General features: G+C 42.2%; 1 protein-coding gene across 4 annotated transcripts in view; it reads right to left on the reverse strand.

Annotated features, from left to right (window-relative positions):
• Positions 1-216: 216 nt before the first annotated feature.
• sh2b3 (SH2B adaptor protein 3) overlaps positions 217-16,379 on the reverse strand; it is a 48,159-nt gene continuing 31,996 nt past the window's right edge. For 3 of the 4 annotated variants that reach the window (XM_034597022.1, XM_034597024.1, XM_034597023.1), the window contains exons 3-8: positions 7,963-8,064; positions 7,751-7,839; positions 4,530-4,621; positions 3,213-3,427; positions 2,768-2,945; positions 439-2,616 (exon numbers count right to left, since the gene is read on the reverse strand). In XM_034597022.1, the coding sequence (XP_034452913.1) occupies positions 2,246-2,616; positions 2,768-2,945; positions 3,213-3,427; positions 4,530-4,621; positions 7,751-7,839; positions 7,963-8,064 (1,047 nt within the window). In that variant the 3' untranslated portion in view covers positions 439-2,245. Of the gene's footprint in view, positions 309-347; positions 2,617-2,767; positions 2,946-3,212; positions 3,428-4,529; positions 4,622-7,750; positions 7,840-7,962; positions 8,065-16,379 lie in introns of those variants that run through there. The other variant, XR_004615079.1, reaches the window with a different exon arrangement.

A 16,379-nucleotide genomic window follows, 5' to 3' on the forward strand; every position in this document is an offset into this window, starting at 1 on the left:
TGGTCTCCTTCACTGAGCTTTTTAATTCCATTTTTACACTGCCGCTCCGGTGGGGCTCAGACAGAAAGTGGAGGCGCTAGCTGCCCCCTGCAGATCTTTAACATCCACAAAAAAAAACTAAATAATAGACGAGAGGAAAGAGAAACTGAAAACTCGTCTCCTTTAACAAACTAACTGGAAACCAGATGACTTTAAAAATATGTTTTGTGTTTTTTCTTCCCTGTAGAAAAGCCTTGATAATAAAATTCTAATATTAATCAGCTTGTGACAATAAAGTTCTCACCCGAGTTGAGTGATGTGCTGTTTATCTATTCTAATCAGTGCAGCTTAAAACTGGTGGTTTAAACCTTTAAAGCGAGTTACTGGAAGTGATGGATTGGTCATAAAATCTACTTCAAGAAACAAGAGAACAAAGGCCGACACGTGATCATCTGTGTGTCACACGTCACATCTGGACATGTTCACAACTTCGCAGACTGAAACCAAACCTTCCTCATTAAGCCTCTGATGAAAAACACAGAAGTGCTGTTCAAAACACATTATTTCCACAGTCCCTCCCTGGGGATTCTCTACCGGCTGCTGAGGTGACAGAAAACAGACAGACACAAAGAAGAATTAATGCTGTGAGTGTAAAAAGTAGAGTTGGACAATATCAACTATTACTAATCCCAGAATTTGGAGTTTTTTTCCCTGTTGCTGTATGAAAATAAATCTTAACATTCACTAAAGGCACGTGTGTGATTTCAGCCTCGCCCACTTTTAAAAAACCCTTAAAGATTATCAAACCTCTACAAAACTAGAAAGTTTTAAACATGTTAAACATTTCCAGCACTTTGGCTCTTAAAGGTCTGTGCTGCCCCCCCCCCACGCTCTTTGGAGTGAAGCCTTTCAAGTTTATGTCGATTTCACACCTTTGTTTTTTCTTTGTGTCAAAATAGAATCACCTCGCTGAGTCTCATTTTAGGAAGTTCTTAGTTTGAAGTCACAATGCAAATTTTGTGCTACTAAATGAACACATATACACATGTATATACATATATAATAATTAAAAACTGTGAAAATGTATATTTAAAAAAAAATGCATTCATTTAGTAGCAAAAAAAACATTGTGTGACTTTGAAGTAAATTGTGAGGAAAGATGACTTTGTATCACGCGTCATTAAATCCATTCTCACGTGTTATTGCAGAAATGACCTGAAGTTGATTTTGTAAAAAAACACAAATTTGCACATGCTCTAAGGTGAATACTGTACCACACTGAGATCAGCGAGAACTTGCTGATAAACGTTCACACATCTCACATACACACACACACACACACACACCGACAGCACCACAAACAGCCAGGAGTTCCCACAGCTTTGGTTCTGATGGAAACTGAAATCCTAAATCGTTGCTGTGGTTCTGTCATTTCTTCAGCGAAGGTTTGAAGGAGTGGAAGCGGCGCTCGTTAGATTCTAGAAAAAAAAAAGCTTCCCGACTGACTTTAACCAAGTTTTTCCCCTTTTTACTTTTTAATTTTTCTACAAAAACGAAATCTGTGTATAGAAAAAAATACACATTGTTTCCAAAGTGCACTGAAAGCGACGTGCACTTCAATATATAATAATGTGTAAGAGGAGGAATATCTATCGAGTGTGATGACACTCTAACCTATAGAGTGCTTTTTGTTTGTAAAAAAGAAGAAGGGAGTTTGCTCCACACTGGGAACTTTGTGTCAAGAGTAAATGTCTTTTAAATATTTTAAAGGAGCACTTGATTTATCCAACTGCAGGCAGTTCGAGGTTAAGTGCCACAGAGGTTGAATAGAAGTATTTGAAACTAGTTTTCCGGGCTCGAGGACAGCTACACATGTGGCTCTCGCTCACTCACACAGACCCTCAACATCAATACAACAAGAATAATCATCGGCATTGTCAACACTGTAATAAAACTCCCAAAAAATACATTCACTGTGGACACTCGGGGGGGAGGCAGTGTTGGTCTGACACTGTTGAACACACACGCAGCTCAGACGTAGGGAGTGTGTGTGTGTGTTTCCACGTACACAGTGCTATGCATTTATCAGACTTGTTCGCTCAAGTTCATGAGTCTCCTGAAATCCTGTCTGACACCCCCCTGAAGCTGAAGCTGGGTGGGGGGGGTGACAAATGTGTGAGTGTGTGTGTGATTGTTTGTGTGTGCGTGTGGGCTTCACAGGTGACTTCTGTCTTTCCGAGGTGATGCAGGTATGCGACTAAGCAGATCACAGCAACATGTACTGGTTGTCTATTGCCCGCTTGCGGCCCCGCTCAGGCTCCAGCTCATAGTCCGAGTCCCGCTGAGGGATGATGGGAGTGTGCGGGGCGGCGTGACGCAGCAGAGGCCGCCTCCCCACCGACTCGCTCCGGCGCAGAGGAGCGGGGGCCGTCAGGAGAGGGTTGGGGACGGGGTTGGCGCGAATGGAGGGGTGGGTCCCCTGCTGGGAAACGGAGCTGGGAGTGGTAGCGGAGCTGGTGGTGGAGCAGGAGGAAGGAGCCTGACTGCAGCTGCGAGCCAGGCTGCAGTGAGCCAAGCTGGGCTCAGAGCTCCAGCGATGGAGGGAGAACGGGACCAGGACGGCGCCTGAGAGCGAACCTGAGGGAGAGGGAATGAGCTGGTTAGTGAGAGCATCGCCCAAAAACTCAGAACCTCCTCAAATGTCATCAAATGGTGGTGGATATCCAAACCGTACTAGATGCATCAACATTGTTTTGTACGATATGAATGTGCAGCGGGGGAGTCTCACCCTGTGACGGAGGGCTGGAGCCCGCCACCACGAAGCTGGACAGCGTGACGGCACCTGCGGCTCCACACTCCAGAGGGATGGGGAAGAGGCGGAAGTGACTGAGCATGTCCATGACAGAGGGGAAGCGCAGGTGCTGCACCCTGCACTGACCCCATTCTGTCAGCGAGAGGCGCAGGTGCTGCAGAGACAGAGAGACACCGAGTTTTAACAGTCTGAGCGAGAGGGGAAGTTTTCTTCTTTTTCTCAGTGTTTATGATCTTTCACATGTGCTGTGTGTGTGTGTGTGTGTGTGTGTGTGTGTGTGCGCACACACAGTGTTTCCTCATTTAAAAGACGAACAATGCAGGTTCCTAAAAAAACATTCATTCATATAATCACGAGGACGTGAAATGACCTGCTACTGAAAACCTGTTTGTTGTGTTTGATCAGACGCTGCGAGACGTACCTTTGCTTTTCCCTGGTAGTTGAACGTGAGGACGTAGTCTCCCCGCCGCGTCTCGCTCTGTCGTACCAGAAAGACGCCGTGTCCCTCCGGTCCAGAGCTCTGGACCAGGTGGGCTGCCTTGACGCGAGAGATGGGCCCGTGGAACCATGGGTAGGAGAAGAGGAAGTGATCCGTCTTCTGGACGACCTGCTCCGGCAGGGTGAAGGTGGGGGCCACTGGAGGAATGAACAGACGAACAAGACGGTTTCATTCTCCTGATCATGAAGCTGGACGAACAACTGAAGGAGTGAGATGTGAAAGGTGTTGGTTCACCCATTCACCATATCATTGATACTTACTCTGCTGCCCCCAAGTGGCCAAAAATGAGAATTAACTATAATGCCTTTATTCTAGTTTACAAGATAAAAACATGGGATCTATTTTCATGGGTTTGATCATCAGCCGTGTTTTTTATTACCTCTGCAAAGGATGTCATGTGTTTATCTGCATTTGTTTGTTTATTTATCTGTTAGCAGGATTACACTAAAAGTACTGGACATATTACCATGAACACTGAAGGAAGGATGTGGTAAAGGTCAGGAAAAGAACCCAGTACATTTTGGTGCAGATCCAGATCAGGAGGTGGATCCAGGATTAGATGTTCTCTTTCTTTAACATTGCGAAATTGAGTGTTTTTCAACTTTTTTATTACAAATAGGACTAGAAACCTGTAACTGCCACAATATGTAGCTGTCTCTTCTCTTCTTATTTCAATATCATTTTAACATGTTTTTATCTGTATCTTTATTGTATTTAAAGCACTTTGAGCTGCATTTCTTGTTAGAAAGGTGCTATACAAATAAAGTTTATTATTAATAATTTAAGGGGACTGTTGAGCTGTGGTGGAGGTATGAGCTCTGCTGAGTCAGTTGCTGGGAGCACGGCAACATCGCAACAACAGTTTAAGATCAACTGGGGAACTGACGAAGAAAGTTCAGAGGTTTCGACAGGGTGTAAACAAAAAGATTATCCACTTGATCTAAACTGCTTAATTTGGAGTTAAAAACAAAATGAAAAAAAATATCAGTAATAATCTTTCACTGCACGAGGAAGCTGTGCACATAACGGGGTCAGTATCTGATGGGTACACGATGTGATGGTATGAAGTCGGACCGTCTGATTGTAAAGTTTAATAGCTACACAATAAAGATAAGACCCAGAGGTTGTTTGTCAAAACTTCATCCCAGACCAGAGGGGACACATCATGGGACACAGCACACACAGCTACACCCTGAGTTAGAGGACAGGTCTGATCAGTGTCCTCGTCTCTTCACTCACTTTGACTTGCAGACGCCGAGCTTCCTCTGCGATTGGCTGGAACGGAGCTGTCAGCTGGGGAAGGGAGGGGCTCCAGATCCACGCTGCCCGACCTGAGGGAGAAGACCAGACTCAGATTACACTCACACATGCACTGACCCACTGTGGACCACCTGAGGAGGAAGACATGGCAATTTCATCATCATATTTTACATCAAAATACAGAGGAGCTGAGACAGAAATGTTATTTACGTTACTGTAATTACACCAGCGTCTCAAAAATAAATGTGTCAGTGATTTATTGATGTTTTATAAGAAGGAGCTACACAGATGGGTGGAGCGAGAAAAAGACTGGGTGCGGTAGAGCACGTGTTCAGGTCTTTGACAGCAACTGAAAATGTTACTTAAGTAAAATGTGTATTATAAAAACTATTATAAGTCATTATATTATTATTATGCTTGAATTATGCTATTATGTGTTCTGCAATAAAAAAATCGCTTAAATGATGATGATGATGGCGTGTGTGTGTGTGTGTGTGTGTGTGTGTGTGTGTGTGTGTGTGTGTGTGTGTGTGTGTGTGTGTGTGTGTGTGTGTGTGTGTGAGGTTAGTGAACATGGTGATCGGGGAGGAAACAGCAGGTTGAAGTAAAGACACCGAGCACAGACAGGAAGTGAGTCCAGTTTACCAGTTCAGATGCAATGTTTTTTCTGTTTCACAGCTCTTACACACACACACGCACAAACAAGCACACGCACACGCAAGCACACACACACACAGTCTGTATGTCTGCGTTTTTTGTGCACACATGCATTTGTGGTTTTGTGAGCGTGTGCGTGCACATACACAGATGAGAAGGGGAAGGTAAGCCGGAGCAAATCCTGCTAAAATGCTGACTAGAGTTTGCAGCGTTCTGAATAACAGGAAGACAAGACTCCTTTCTCCTTTTCTCTGTGCGAGTCTGTGTGTTTCTCTTCTTCTATCTCTGTGAGAATCATTTCACTCCAACAAGGTGAGGACATCTCTGCCAGTCAGCGATGTTTAGAGGATTAGAGTGAAGGTTTTGGAACAAACTCCACCTACCACATCCAACCACATCTGAGGGCAGAGCGTGTTTCTACACGTTCCAAATGGTGACGCGCCAGCATCCAACCGTGCCCTCGTCCCTCTCTTGTACTTTGAGCTCGATGAATCATACGAATGGGGAGAATATCGCACACGCTCAGACAATAGGTCTTTTTCCCTTTGCAGAAACAGGTGTTACTAATAACATCAGCGATGGCTCTGACCCTCATGCGGAAGCAACTCGCTGGAATTCACCCATCATCAAGTTTATTATTTACACGTGGGCTTTTCCTGCTGTGACTTGTTACCATGTTTTCTTTGGAAAAGGCTTGACTTCTCTGGAAAGGAAGTAGTCTGGTGTTGTGCAAACCTCTTTTGAGGTGAAGAACGGACATGTAGCTGCGATGTAAACAGCTAAGATATGCAGACAAGCATGTTTTACATTGCTGTCTTTCCTCTGAATCCAGTATGTTTGAGTAAAAGATGACGAGTGACAGACGAGTTAGGGTAGATTTAGATTCATGGGCAAAAAGGACACTTGTACTCATCTACATTTAAATCTCCAACAAAATCCCTTGTTCAAAAAGTGAACACGTCGGCCGAGAAACACCAAGAAGCTGCCTGTATAATGATTCCATGTTGTTTTCACATGAACATGGTTTGTGAGGTATCTGAATAAACACAGTAAATTCAAGAGTGAACTCTGACCCTGATCTGTGTGTGTGTGTGTGTGTGTGTGTGTGTGTGTGTGTGTGTGTGTGTGTGTGTGTGTGTGTTCCAGACATCTGCAGAAATGAGAAAGGTCCTGAGATTCTCTTGAGTCTTAGACCTCCCACACATTTCCTTTCACAGAGCAACACACACACACACTCGCACACACACACACACACAGAGACACACACACACACGTTCAACACGAACAGAGAGAAATATAAAGTATTACTTTCATTTGTATTACAGTACTGAGTATTCCTTTGAGTAATCAAACTAAATGTATTTCTGAATTTGAACTTCTCTCATGACTTCGTCTCTGCTTGTTTTCCCGTTTCTGTGATTTCCTGAATTTAAAGATGAATCAAATTCTTCAGTAATGTTTCCTGAAGGAATACATTTCACAGCAGTAGATCATCAAGCCTATAGTGATATTTTGATAATGATTTTTTAATCATAATATTACTGATGGAGTATTTGTCAGGCTGATTGTCAGCTTGATGGAGATTATAAAAAAAGACTACAGACTACACACTGCAATCTGGAGCTGAAAGTTCTTATGTGATGTCTGTAGAGGGCCCTGTTGTATAATGTGAATCTAATATCTGTAATATTCACGTATTTCTTCAAAATGTTTACGAGTGTTAGAGCTCGGTATCGTGTTTTTGTATTTGAGGAGCTCATTGATCATCATGTTTATGCATACTGAAAGGCGGGCCTAATGAGGTCACGTTGACCAATCACAAGTCAGTTCCAGGTTTCCATCGTGACATTTCACCCCACTTTTATATCATCAAATAGATAATTGAAACCAAACTTACCAGAAAAATAAAACATTGAAAAAACATCTGTGTCATAAGAACTGCCTATAGGGGCAGACAGTGTGCAGGACTATTCACCTACTTTCTTTATTCTAATATGTTTAACTTAGAAAGTCAAATACACTTTACTTCTTTCAAGCCCTAACAGATTAGTGTACACACCAGATGCATTGTAAGGGACCGTGTTCAAATTTTATTTGACTGATGAGTTCGATAAATTATTCTATTCAAATCTGTATAGAAACCTAAAGCGGAAGGATGAGTGGACAAAGTGACTCGAGAGCAAACTGCAAATTGTAAAGCACAGGAACCGACGAATAGACGTGGGCACACGCACATTCAAGTAAATGTTTGTTCACATATACTCATACACTGCAAATATTCTCACTTGCATTTGCAAACACATACCTCAGCACAAGTAAACACATCCAGCACACCCACAAACACTGAAAGCAGCCAACAAGTCCAAGTGTTAAATATTTCCGCTCAGAATCTCATGGAAAAAGCTGCGTAAGGAGAGAGGGATGAGCACCACTCAGGCTGCTGCGTACTGTCTGTGTGTGTCTGTGTGTGTCTGTGTATGTAGCTTGAAACAGACTGGACTCTAATATCGATGTTCATTATTAGGTATCTTTGTGTTTCTCACCTGTTGCTGATACATTCTTTCAGCTCTGTGGTCCAGGAGCTGACCTGCTGGTCGTTGTCGGTCTCAAATATCAGACTACCTGGATTAACCTGCAGAGACAATGATGCAATTTAAAATTCACCAGGTTTCGATCTTTCTTCACTGCAAAGTCTTACGAAACACGATCCTCCAGAATCAATGCTGTTAGAATTCTTTGCATTGTTTTTACGTACCTTTAAAACAAATGTGTTTAAGTTGTCGGGCATCTCCAGTCGGTTGCATCGACGGACTTCTTGGATATCAGAGCACTGAGTCGTCAGCTTGGGGCTGGAGGCCTGAAAAACACAATGAAGACAAGAGTCCGACAAATTAGACAATATTCTCCGGAAATTCCGTAGAAACAAAAGTACTTTACGATCAGTCAATTGACCAATCCTCTGATCTTTAACAGTGTTTGTATATATGTTTGTGTGTGTGTGAATCCTTTGTGCTGAAACTGGGGCCACCCTTTGTGAAAGAAAATTCAGTGAATCGTAGGAAGGATGCATGATGGGAGCTCCCATGGCCGAGCTCCAAGGTCGACCCCACCAGGGCCGACTGTGTATTTGAAGAATGTTAAATGAGATGTGAGCATTTTCCTGGTGGCTCTTTGACCTGAGGCACTTAGTGTGAACTCCCGACACCAAGAGTCGGAGGCTTGTGACCTTTACTGTGTGAACTGTAAACCACACATGAAACCCTCTGTAACTTTTATGCACTAAGAACATACACTGAGAATCAGAATTCATATGGAGATGATTTCTATTGCCACCATTTAAAGTCCCGTCCCATGCAGGTGATCCTGAAACTCAGATGGACAGAAGAACAATGGCGTGCACACATACTCGGGTGCACAATACCGGACATATACACTACCGTTCAAAAGTTTGGGGTCACTTAGAAATTTCCTTATTTTTCAAAGAAAAGCACAGTTTTTTTCAATGAAGATAACATTAAATTAATCAGAAATACACTCTATACATTGTTAATGTGGTAAATGACTATTCTAGGTGGAAACGTCTGTTTTTTAATGAAATATCTACATAGGTGTATAGAGGCCCATTTCCAGCAACTATCACTCCAGTGTTCTAATGGTACATTGTGTTTGCTAATCGCCTTAGAAGACTAATGGATGATTAGAAAACGCTTGAAAACCCTTGTGCAATTATGTTAGCACAGCTGAAAACTGTTTTGCTGGTGAGAGAAGCTATAAAACTGGCCTTCCTTTGAGCTAGTTGAGTATCTGGAGCATCACATTTGTGGGTTCAATTATACTCTCAAAATGGCCAGAAAAAGAGAACTTTCATGTGAAACTCGCCAGTCTATTCTTGTTCTTAGAAATGAAGGCTATTCCATGCGAGAAATTGTGAAGAAACTGAAAATTTCCTACAACAGTGTGTACTACTCCCTTCAGAGAACAGCACAAACGGGCTCTAACCAGAGTAGAAAGAGAAGTGGGAGGCCCCGGTGCACAACTCAGCAAGAAGACAAGTATATTAGAGTCTCACAGGTCCTCAACTGGCAGCTTCTTTAAATGGTACCCGCAAAACGCCAGTGTCAACGTCTACAGTGAAGAGGCGACTCCGGGATGCTGGCCTTCTAGGCAGAGTGGCAAAGAAAAAGCCATATCTGAGACTGGCCAATAAAAAGAAAAGATTGATATGGGCAAAAGAACACAGACATTGGACAGAGGAAGATTGGAAAAAAGTGTTATGGACAGACGAATCAAAGTTCGAGGTGTTTGGATCACACAGAAGAACATTTGTGAGACGCAGAACAGGTGAAAAGATGCTGGAAGAGTGCCTGACGCCATCTGTCAAGCATGGTGGAGGTAATGTGATGGTCTGGGGCTGCTTTGGTGCTGGTAAAGTGGGAGATTTGTACAAGGTAAAAGGGATTTTAAATAAGGAAGGCTATCACTCCATTTTGCAACGCCATGCCATACCCTGTGGACAGCGCTTGATTGGAGCCAATTTCCTCCTACAACAGGACAATGACCCAAAGCACACCTCCAAATTATGCAAGAACTATTTAGGGAAGAAGCAGGCAGCTGGTATGCTGTCTGTAATGGAGTGGCCAGCGCAGTCACCAGATCTCAACCCCATTGAGCTGGTGTGGGAGCAGCTTGACCGTATGGTACGCAAGAAGTGCCCATCAAGCCAATCCAACTTGTGGGAGGTGCTTCAGGAAGCGTGGGGTGAAATTTCTACAGATTACCTCAACAAATTAACAGCTAGAATGCCAAAGGTCTGCAATGCTGTAATTGCTGCAAATGGAGCATTCTTTGACGAAAGCAAAGTTTGAAGAACAAAATTAATATTTCAAATAAAAATCATTATTTCTAACCTTGTCAATGTCTTGACTATATTTTCTATTCATTTTGCAACTCATTTGATAAATAAAAGTGTGAGTTTTCATGGAAAACACAAAATTGTCTGGGTGACCCCAAACTTTTGAACGGTAGTGTACGCTCCAACTAATCATATGTGACAGATATAGCATCGCATGGCCTTCCGAGCCCCAACATACAAACGAGCGCCAACAATGCCACTGGCGTAGTCACACACAGAGACCCACACACACGGATGGATGACTGGGTCAGCCATGTGGACAGCCCTGTGGCGTGCTGGGCCGGAAATCACCTCAGAAATGAAGCCTGCACGCGCAACATCTGAACACCATGAGAAAAGAGATTCAGCAACTCTAATTGAAAGTTTGACAAGGAGAATGTGTGTCATACTGTGTGTTAGCTACATGTGCACGGAGGTCATCATGACACTCTCCTCAGCAACCAACCAACTATTTAAGTCATTTATCAAGTGGAACATTTCAGGCAACATCACGTTAGACCTTGTTTAATGTGGGCATTTGCGTTATTGCATTATACAACCAAAGATTCTATAAGTTGTTTTTTTTACCTTTAATATGAATCCATGAATGGGGTAATTAAAATATGGATAAATGATAAGTTGCAGTGCTAAATCTGTATCCACCTTGAACCAGAGAATTTTAATGCAATATTTTCACATTTGCAAGAAAGAGAAGATATTAAAAAAAAACACAGAATTAAGTTGGTGATAAATATTGACAGGTGTCAATATTTGTTTACTTAAGAAGAGTCTCCAAGGCTTTATAAAACTGGAACAATCTAATCTCAGCTGAAAAATTACTCAGTCCAGTAATTCATTAATTAGCTAAATGGATGCTGATTATTTTTGTGAAAATGGACAAATCAATTAAAGATGTAATTTACACATCCAGCAGTTACACAAGCTCTGTTTTGAGTCTCCACCAAAAGCAGCAAAGGGAAACATCTGGCTCTTCAGCTGATTACTGCTCCACCATGTGTAAAAAAAATATCAGATCTTGACACAGCTTCTTATTCATTTTCACGATGAACCAAAATATTTTTACTTTCGAGAAATTACTAGTTCCTTAAAACCACGATATTTACTCTTCTGGCAATTAAATTGTGAATTGCCCTTTCTCCCAAACAACCACAGCTCACAGTGGAAGCCAAGGAGGCTAACAAGCTACAGTTGGATCAGCAACAGACCTTACGGGACGAACACATGCATCAGAGAAGAAGAAAAGCAAGAGGGTAGCGTGAGAGAACAGAAGCAACAAAAGGAAACTGACGGGACAGTGAAAGACGGTGTTGGGCCAGCCAGGAGAGAGAAAGACGGATAAGGAGCAGGAGAAAAAAGCAAGGAGGACAGATTCCTGGGCTTTGTGCACCGGATGAGTTTGAGTTTATGTGACAGTGAATGAGCCTGAGGAATGTCTATGTTAATCCTACACACACACATAAAAACAGACAGGAACACACAGACATCAAAAGAATAGATTAACCCCCCCCTGCCCAATTTCCTCAGCTTGACAGTGTTGTGAATGAAGCCCATAGGTCCAAACGCTCTCTGTTTTAACCACAGTGTCGAGTATTATCAATGAAAATACACTGTGATGCACAGATGAAAGGGATGTGACTCATTTAGTGCGATCTGAGTCCGTGAATGAGGAACTGACGAAAAGCAAACTCGAGCCAAATTGCTGTCACGGCAGAATTTTTGTGCAGGATGGTCACAGAATTGTATTTCTGCTTCTTAAAATTTGGGTTAAAAAACATCCAGGTTTTCGTTGAGCTGACATGTGTAGAAAGATAAAGTTCAATCAGCTAAGAGGAAAGATGTACACACTTATACAGAGAAATACAGAGTAAAAAAAAAAAAACTCATCATGGCAATGCTGATTAGTAATGAAGTAGTGCTGCAGAGGCTGCAACGTGTTAAATTCTTGGAAATAGCAGGTGACAAACCAAGTGCAGTCGAGTTGTTCTGGAGCTTTCAGTTACTTAATCACGAGAAATCTTGTAAGTTGTTTTCTTTTTTTAATTTCAGCCAAGAACGAGAAACGTGAGAAACCATCGGTCAGGTGAAAATCTGATGTTAAACATCTGCAACTCATATCATGAACTAGACAAACTATCTATAATATATAACTTAAAGCTCCACACCTACACACTAAAAGGACCTTAAACCTCAATAACAGATGTTTTTGGGCCACTTGGGGGCAACGGACACGTGTTGTTAACACAATTCTAACATATAGTTCCATTGTTAGGTAGCAAAAAGTTGCTTATTTACACATCTAGCAGTTACAAAGCAACATCAACCTTCATCTGGAGCCAAGTTTCTGTCCATCAGATGATGGCGAGGCCAATATTCACTCTCCTCTTTTAGCTTTTCTTTGGTCTCCACCAGCTCCTGAGGGAAATATCTGGCTCTTGAGCTGTTCAAGGTCATTAAAGGCTCCACCTTCACCCGTGTGTCTTTTGTTTGGTGCTGACTCTACGAGATGTGGCTGCTTTTGTGGTTGTGTGTATGGGTATGTGTGTGTGTGTGTGTGTGTGTGTGTGTGTGTGTGTGTGTGTGTGTGTGTGTGTGTGTGTGTGTGTGTGTGTGTGTCGATGAGCTCATGACTCATTGAGAGGAATGTTCTGTGAGAATGTGAATGAGTTTCTGTCTAAGAGCATCTTTGAGGAGCCATATGTGTCTGTGGAGGGCTAAGAGAAGAAAAACACGCAGCAGATGTCTGCGTGGTTGAGCAACAACATAACAGGCCCGATTTCTGTGAATCAACTTCATCAGGGGAGCAAGTTCACATTTCCTATCACTGCAAACTGAAGTCTGTAATACTCCCTGGAGAAGACACACACACACACACACACACACAGAAACACAGAAACACACACACACACACACAGAAACACAGAAACACACACACACACACACACACAGAAACACAGAAACACACACACACACACACACACACACACACACACACACACACACACACACACACACAGGCCCTTGCCCTTTTTCTTCCTTCATTTTGCAATCGGCAAACATCTCTTTCAAGAGTGTGTCCTTAAACAACACCACCAAGTAATGTGGGAAAACAGTGAGCATTCATGAGCAGTGTTCATGTTTACAAATGGCTCAAACAGAGTCAGGGTAGTGTCAGAAGGTGGAAATGCGGCATCATCAAGCATTAAGAACCCTTTTTAGTTGAAACACTAGCCAGCTACAATATTCAAAAGTAGAAACATATTTTTAGACATTTAAAAAAAAAATGAAATCTCTGACTTACTCAAGTATTCAGACCCTAAATTCTGAACTCTTTAGAACCTCCTCTGGCAGCAGTTAAGAGATTTGAATCTCTGGCAGCTTTGCACACCTGGATTTGGACAGTTTATCCCATTCTTCCTGTCAAATCCTCTCAAACCCCATTAGATTTGGATAAGAAGCATTTTCATGTCTATCCACAGATGTTCTATGGAGGTTAAGTCTGGTTCAGCCACTCAACGTCTTTCAAGAGAACAGTCCCACAGCTACTGCAACCTTTTTCTGGCTCTGTGCTTCAGGTCATTATCGTGCTAAACAGTGAAAAGTCGCCCTGCTCTCAGACTGTGACCAAAAAGGTCAAAATTTCAAGTGCATAACGATCACTAGTCCGTTTTACTGCACGTCCGGCACATGTATTACTTTTACATTTGTGGATGAAAGTAGTATTTTGACTGTTAGTGTGTTCCAAAGATAAAATGGTCCACGGCTGATTATTTGAAAAAACAAAATGAGGAGAGAGAAGAGGCGTCTTAAGAGAGATGGAGAACAGGAAGGTTCCTTCTCAGACACAACTGCAGGCGGCAGTGAGAAATAAGTACTGCTTTCAACCACAATGGCTAACACAGGAGCCATGGTTGCGGTACGAGGGGAATGCTATGCTGTGTCTCTGAAGTGGTCCGTCCATTGAAGGCAACTCTGAACTTCTTTCCGGGGTCGTCGCAGTTTTAAGTTGGAAACTTTAAAGTAGCACAAACGACAGAAAGAAATACAAATGCTGCAGGGACTGATGTACCACCCCGAACACAAAGCCTCTGACAAGTGGAAAAGTTAGTCTGAAGCCCTGACCTTCAGACCGGTCTCCCTCCAATAAGAGGCAGCCCCATAGCATGACGCTGCCACCACCATGGTTCACCAAAGGGATGGTGTTAGCCAGGTGATGAGCAGTGACTGGTGTTGGCCAGACACAGTGTTTGGAGTTACCAGACCAGAGGATCTTTACCCCCATACGGAAGCTGTTTGCAAAACTCACAAGTGGTCTTTCCTGTGCCTTTTACTCAAAGTGGTGACCACTGGGTTCTTGGTCACCTTCCTAACCAAAGCCCTTCTTGTGCGTTTATTGAGTTTGGCCTAATATCTTCCATTTCACCATTAATGAGGCTCCTAGAGACACTCAAAGCTTTGGAGATGATTTCATACCTTTGCCAGGTCACACTTTTACAACAGAGGTAAGTAGAGAGCTCTTTGGACCAAGTTGTTTGGTTTTTGTCTTGACATGTAGTGTGAAGCGTGGGAACTTACTTCTAAACTGCCCAATCAATTTTTCCACCGATGGACTCAAGTTAAGTCAAATTCTAGAAACATGCCAAGGAAAATTAAAGCAAACAGGAAAAACCTGACCACAATTTGGGTTGTTTCCAACTCTTTATGAATCAAGTTTATATCGATGAGCAGAAATGGCAATTTTATTAATTAAAATATAAATCTACAGCACAATAAATTGTGCCAACAGTGGAGCGGTTTGAATACTTTACTGTAATTGGCTTATTAGGATCAAGGAGCTGGACCAGAGCCTCTGTATACAGCAATAAAACAAAACAACCACAAAAAGAGATGGAAAATGACCACAAGAAGATGAAAAATAGGGTTGAGTCAATCGCTGCTGGATGACAGTTAGCATGATGTTGAGCCCAGCATCATGATTTTCCAGGCATCAAGTTAATTGTTTACAGCTGACATGACGTACCAACAGCACGTTTGCCATATGCCAATCAGAAGACATTGCCCAACCCAAATGTAAAATATTCAAAAGAGGTTCAAAATGAAAAGACCAAACAAGATGCAGAGAGACTAAAAAAAAAATATGCTCGATGACTATAATGAGAAATGAAACAACCACCAAGCAACTAAATATAAACAAGTACCTCAAATTGGAAGCGGAACGACCACAATGACAAGCAACAAAATGAAAAAAAAAATGCTAAATGAGTTAAAAGCCACCACAAAAGAGACACATGGTCTGGCTTGTCTTGTATAGTAGGTTAGTTGTTGTGTGCAGGTGAGTGAGTGAAAGGTCTTTGGAGGAGTAACTACTCCTTAATCCTTCACTGCAGCGCCTGCCAAAAACCAGAAGCTAATTTAACATGCCCTTGAAAACTATAACCTGGCATCAACCTCCTACACACACACACACACACACACACACACACACACACACACACACACACACACACACACACACACACACACACACACACACACACACACACACACACACACACACACACACACACACACACACACACACACTGCAGGAGAGAGAGAGAGAGAGATATGGACCAAACAGAGAGATCCAGACATGGAGCGTGGACAGAGAACATAATTAGTCTGTAAATTAACCCTGAGGGAAGCTTTTCATTAATGTCTTAAATTACTGCTTCTACAACAGCTCACTGTAATGTTTGCCAGCAGAATCGAGTCTTACAATTCTACTGCAACAGTGGAAGCAGCTCAGTGTAAATTCACTCTTTAGATCTGGCATCTATGTCCATTGTTTTTATACAAACTAAAGTCTTCAGCAACTTTTAGAAATATGAGGAAAGTGACTGGAGTAAAAAAAATAATACTAATATGGCACCATCTTTTACAGTGTGTTCTTTTAGTTGCATGGTTCTGGTTTGTGTATTTGAAATGAATTCAGATTTTATCTACCACAGTAACCACAAGGTACTGTGTGTCCATGACCTAGATCCACTAATGACCCAGAGTTCACAATATTTGTACATTTCAAAAAAGTTAACAACTCATAATTCAAAGAAGTCTTTGTTGTAGCTGTTTAGTTACTGACTAAAAATAATAGGGCTCAATAACTATTGAGATTATGAATCTGGTGGCGTTTTCAGTTTTCACTCCTTGTTCTTTTCAGATTGAGTCAACTTTCAGCAATATGTCGACTTCAAACACTCACACACTCACACGGGAATATGATA

The sequence above is a fragment of the Hippoglossus hippoglossus genome, chromosome 9 (assembly GCF_009819705.1).
Source record: "Hippoglossus hippoglossus isolate fHipHip1 chromosome 9, fHipHip1.pri, whole genome shotgun sequence".
In the NCBI taxonomy this organism is placed as follows: Eukaryota; Metazoa; Chordata; class Actinopteri; order Pleuronectiformes; family Pleuronectidae; genus Hippoglossus; species Hippoglossus hippoglossus.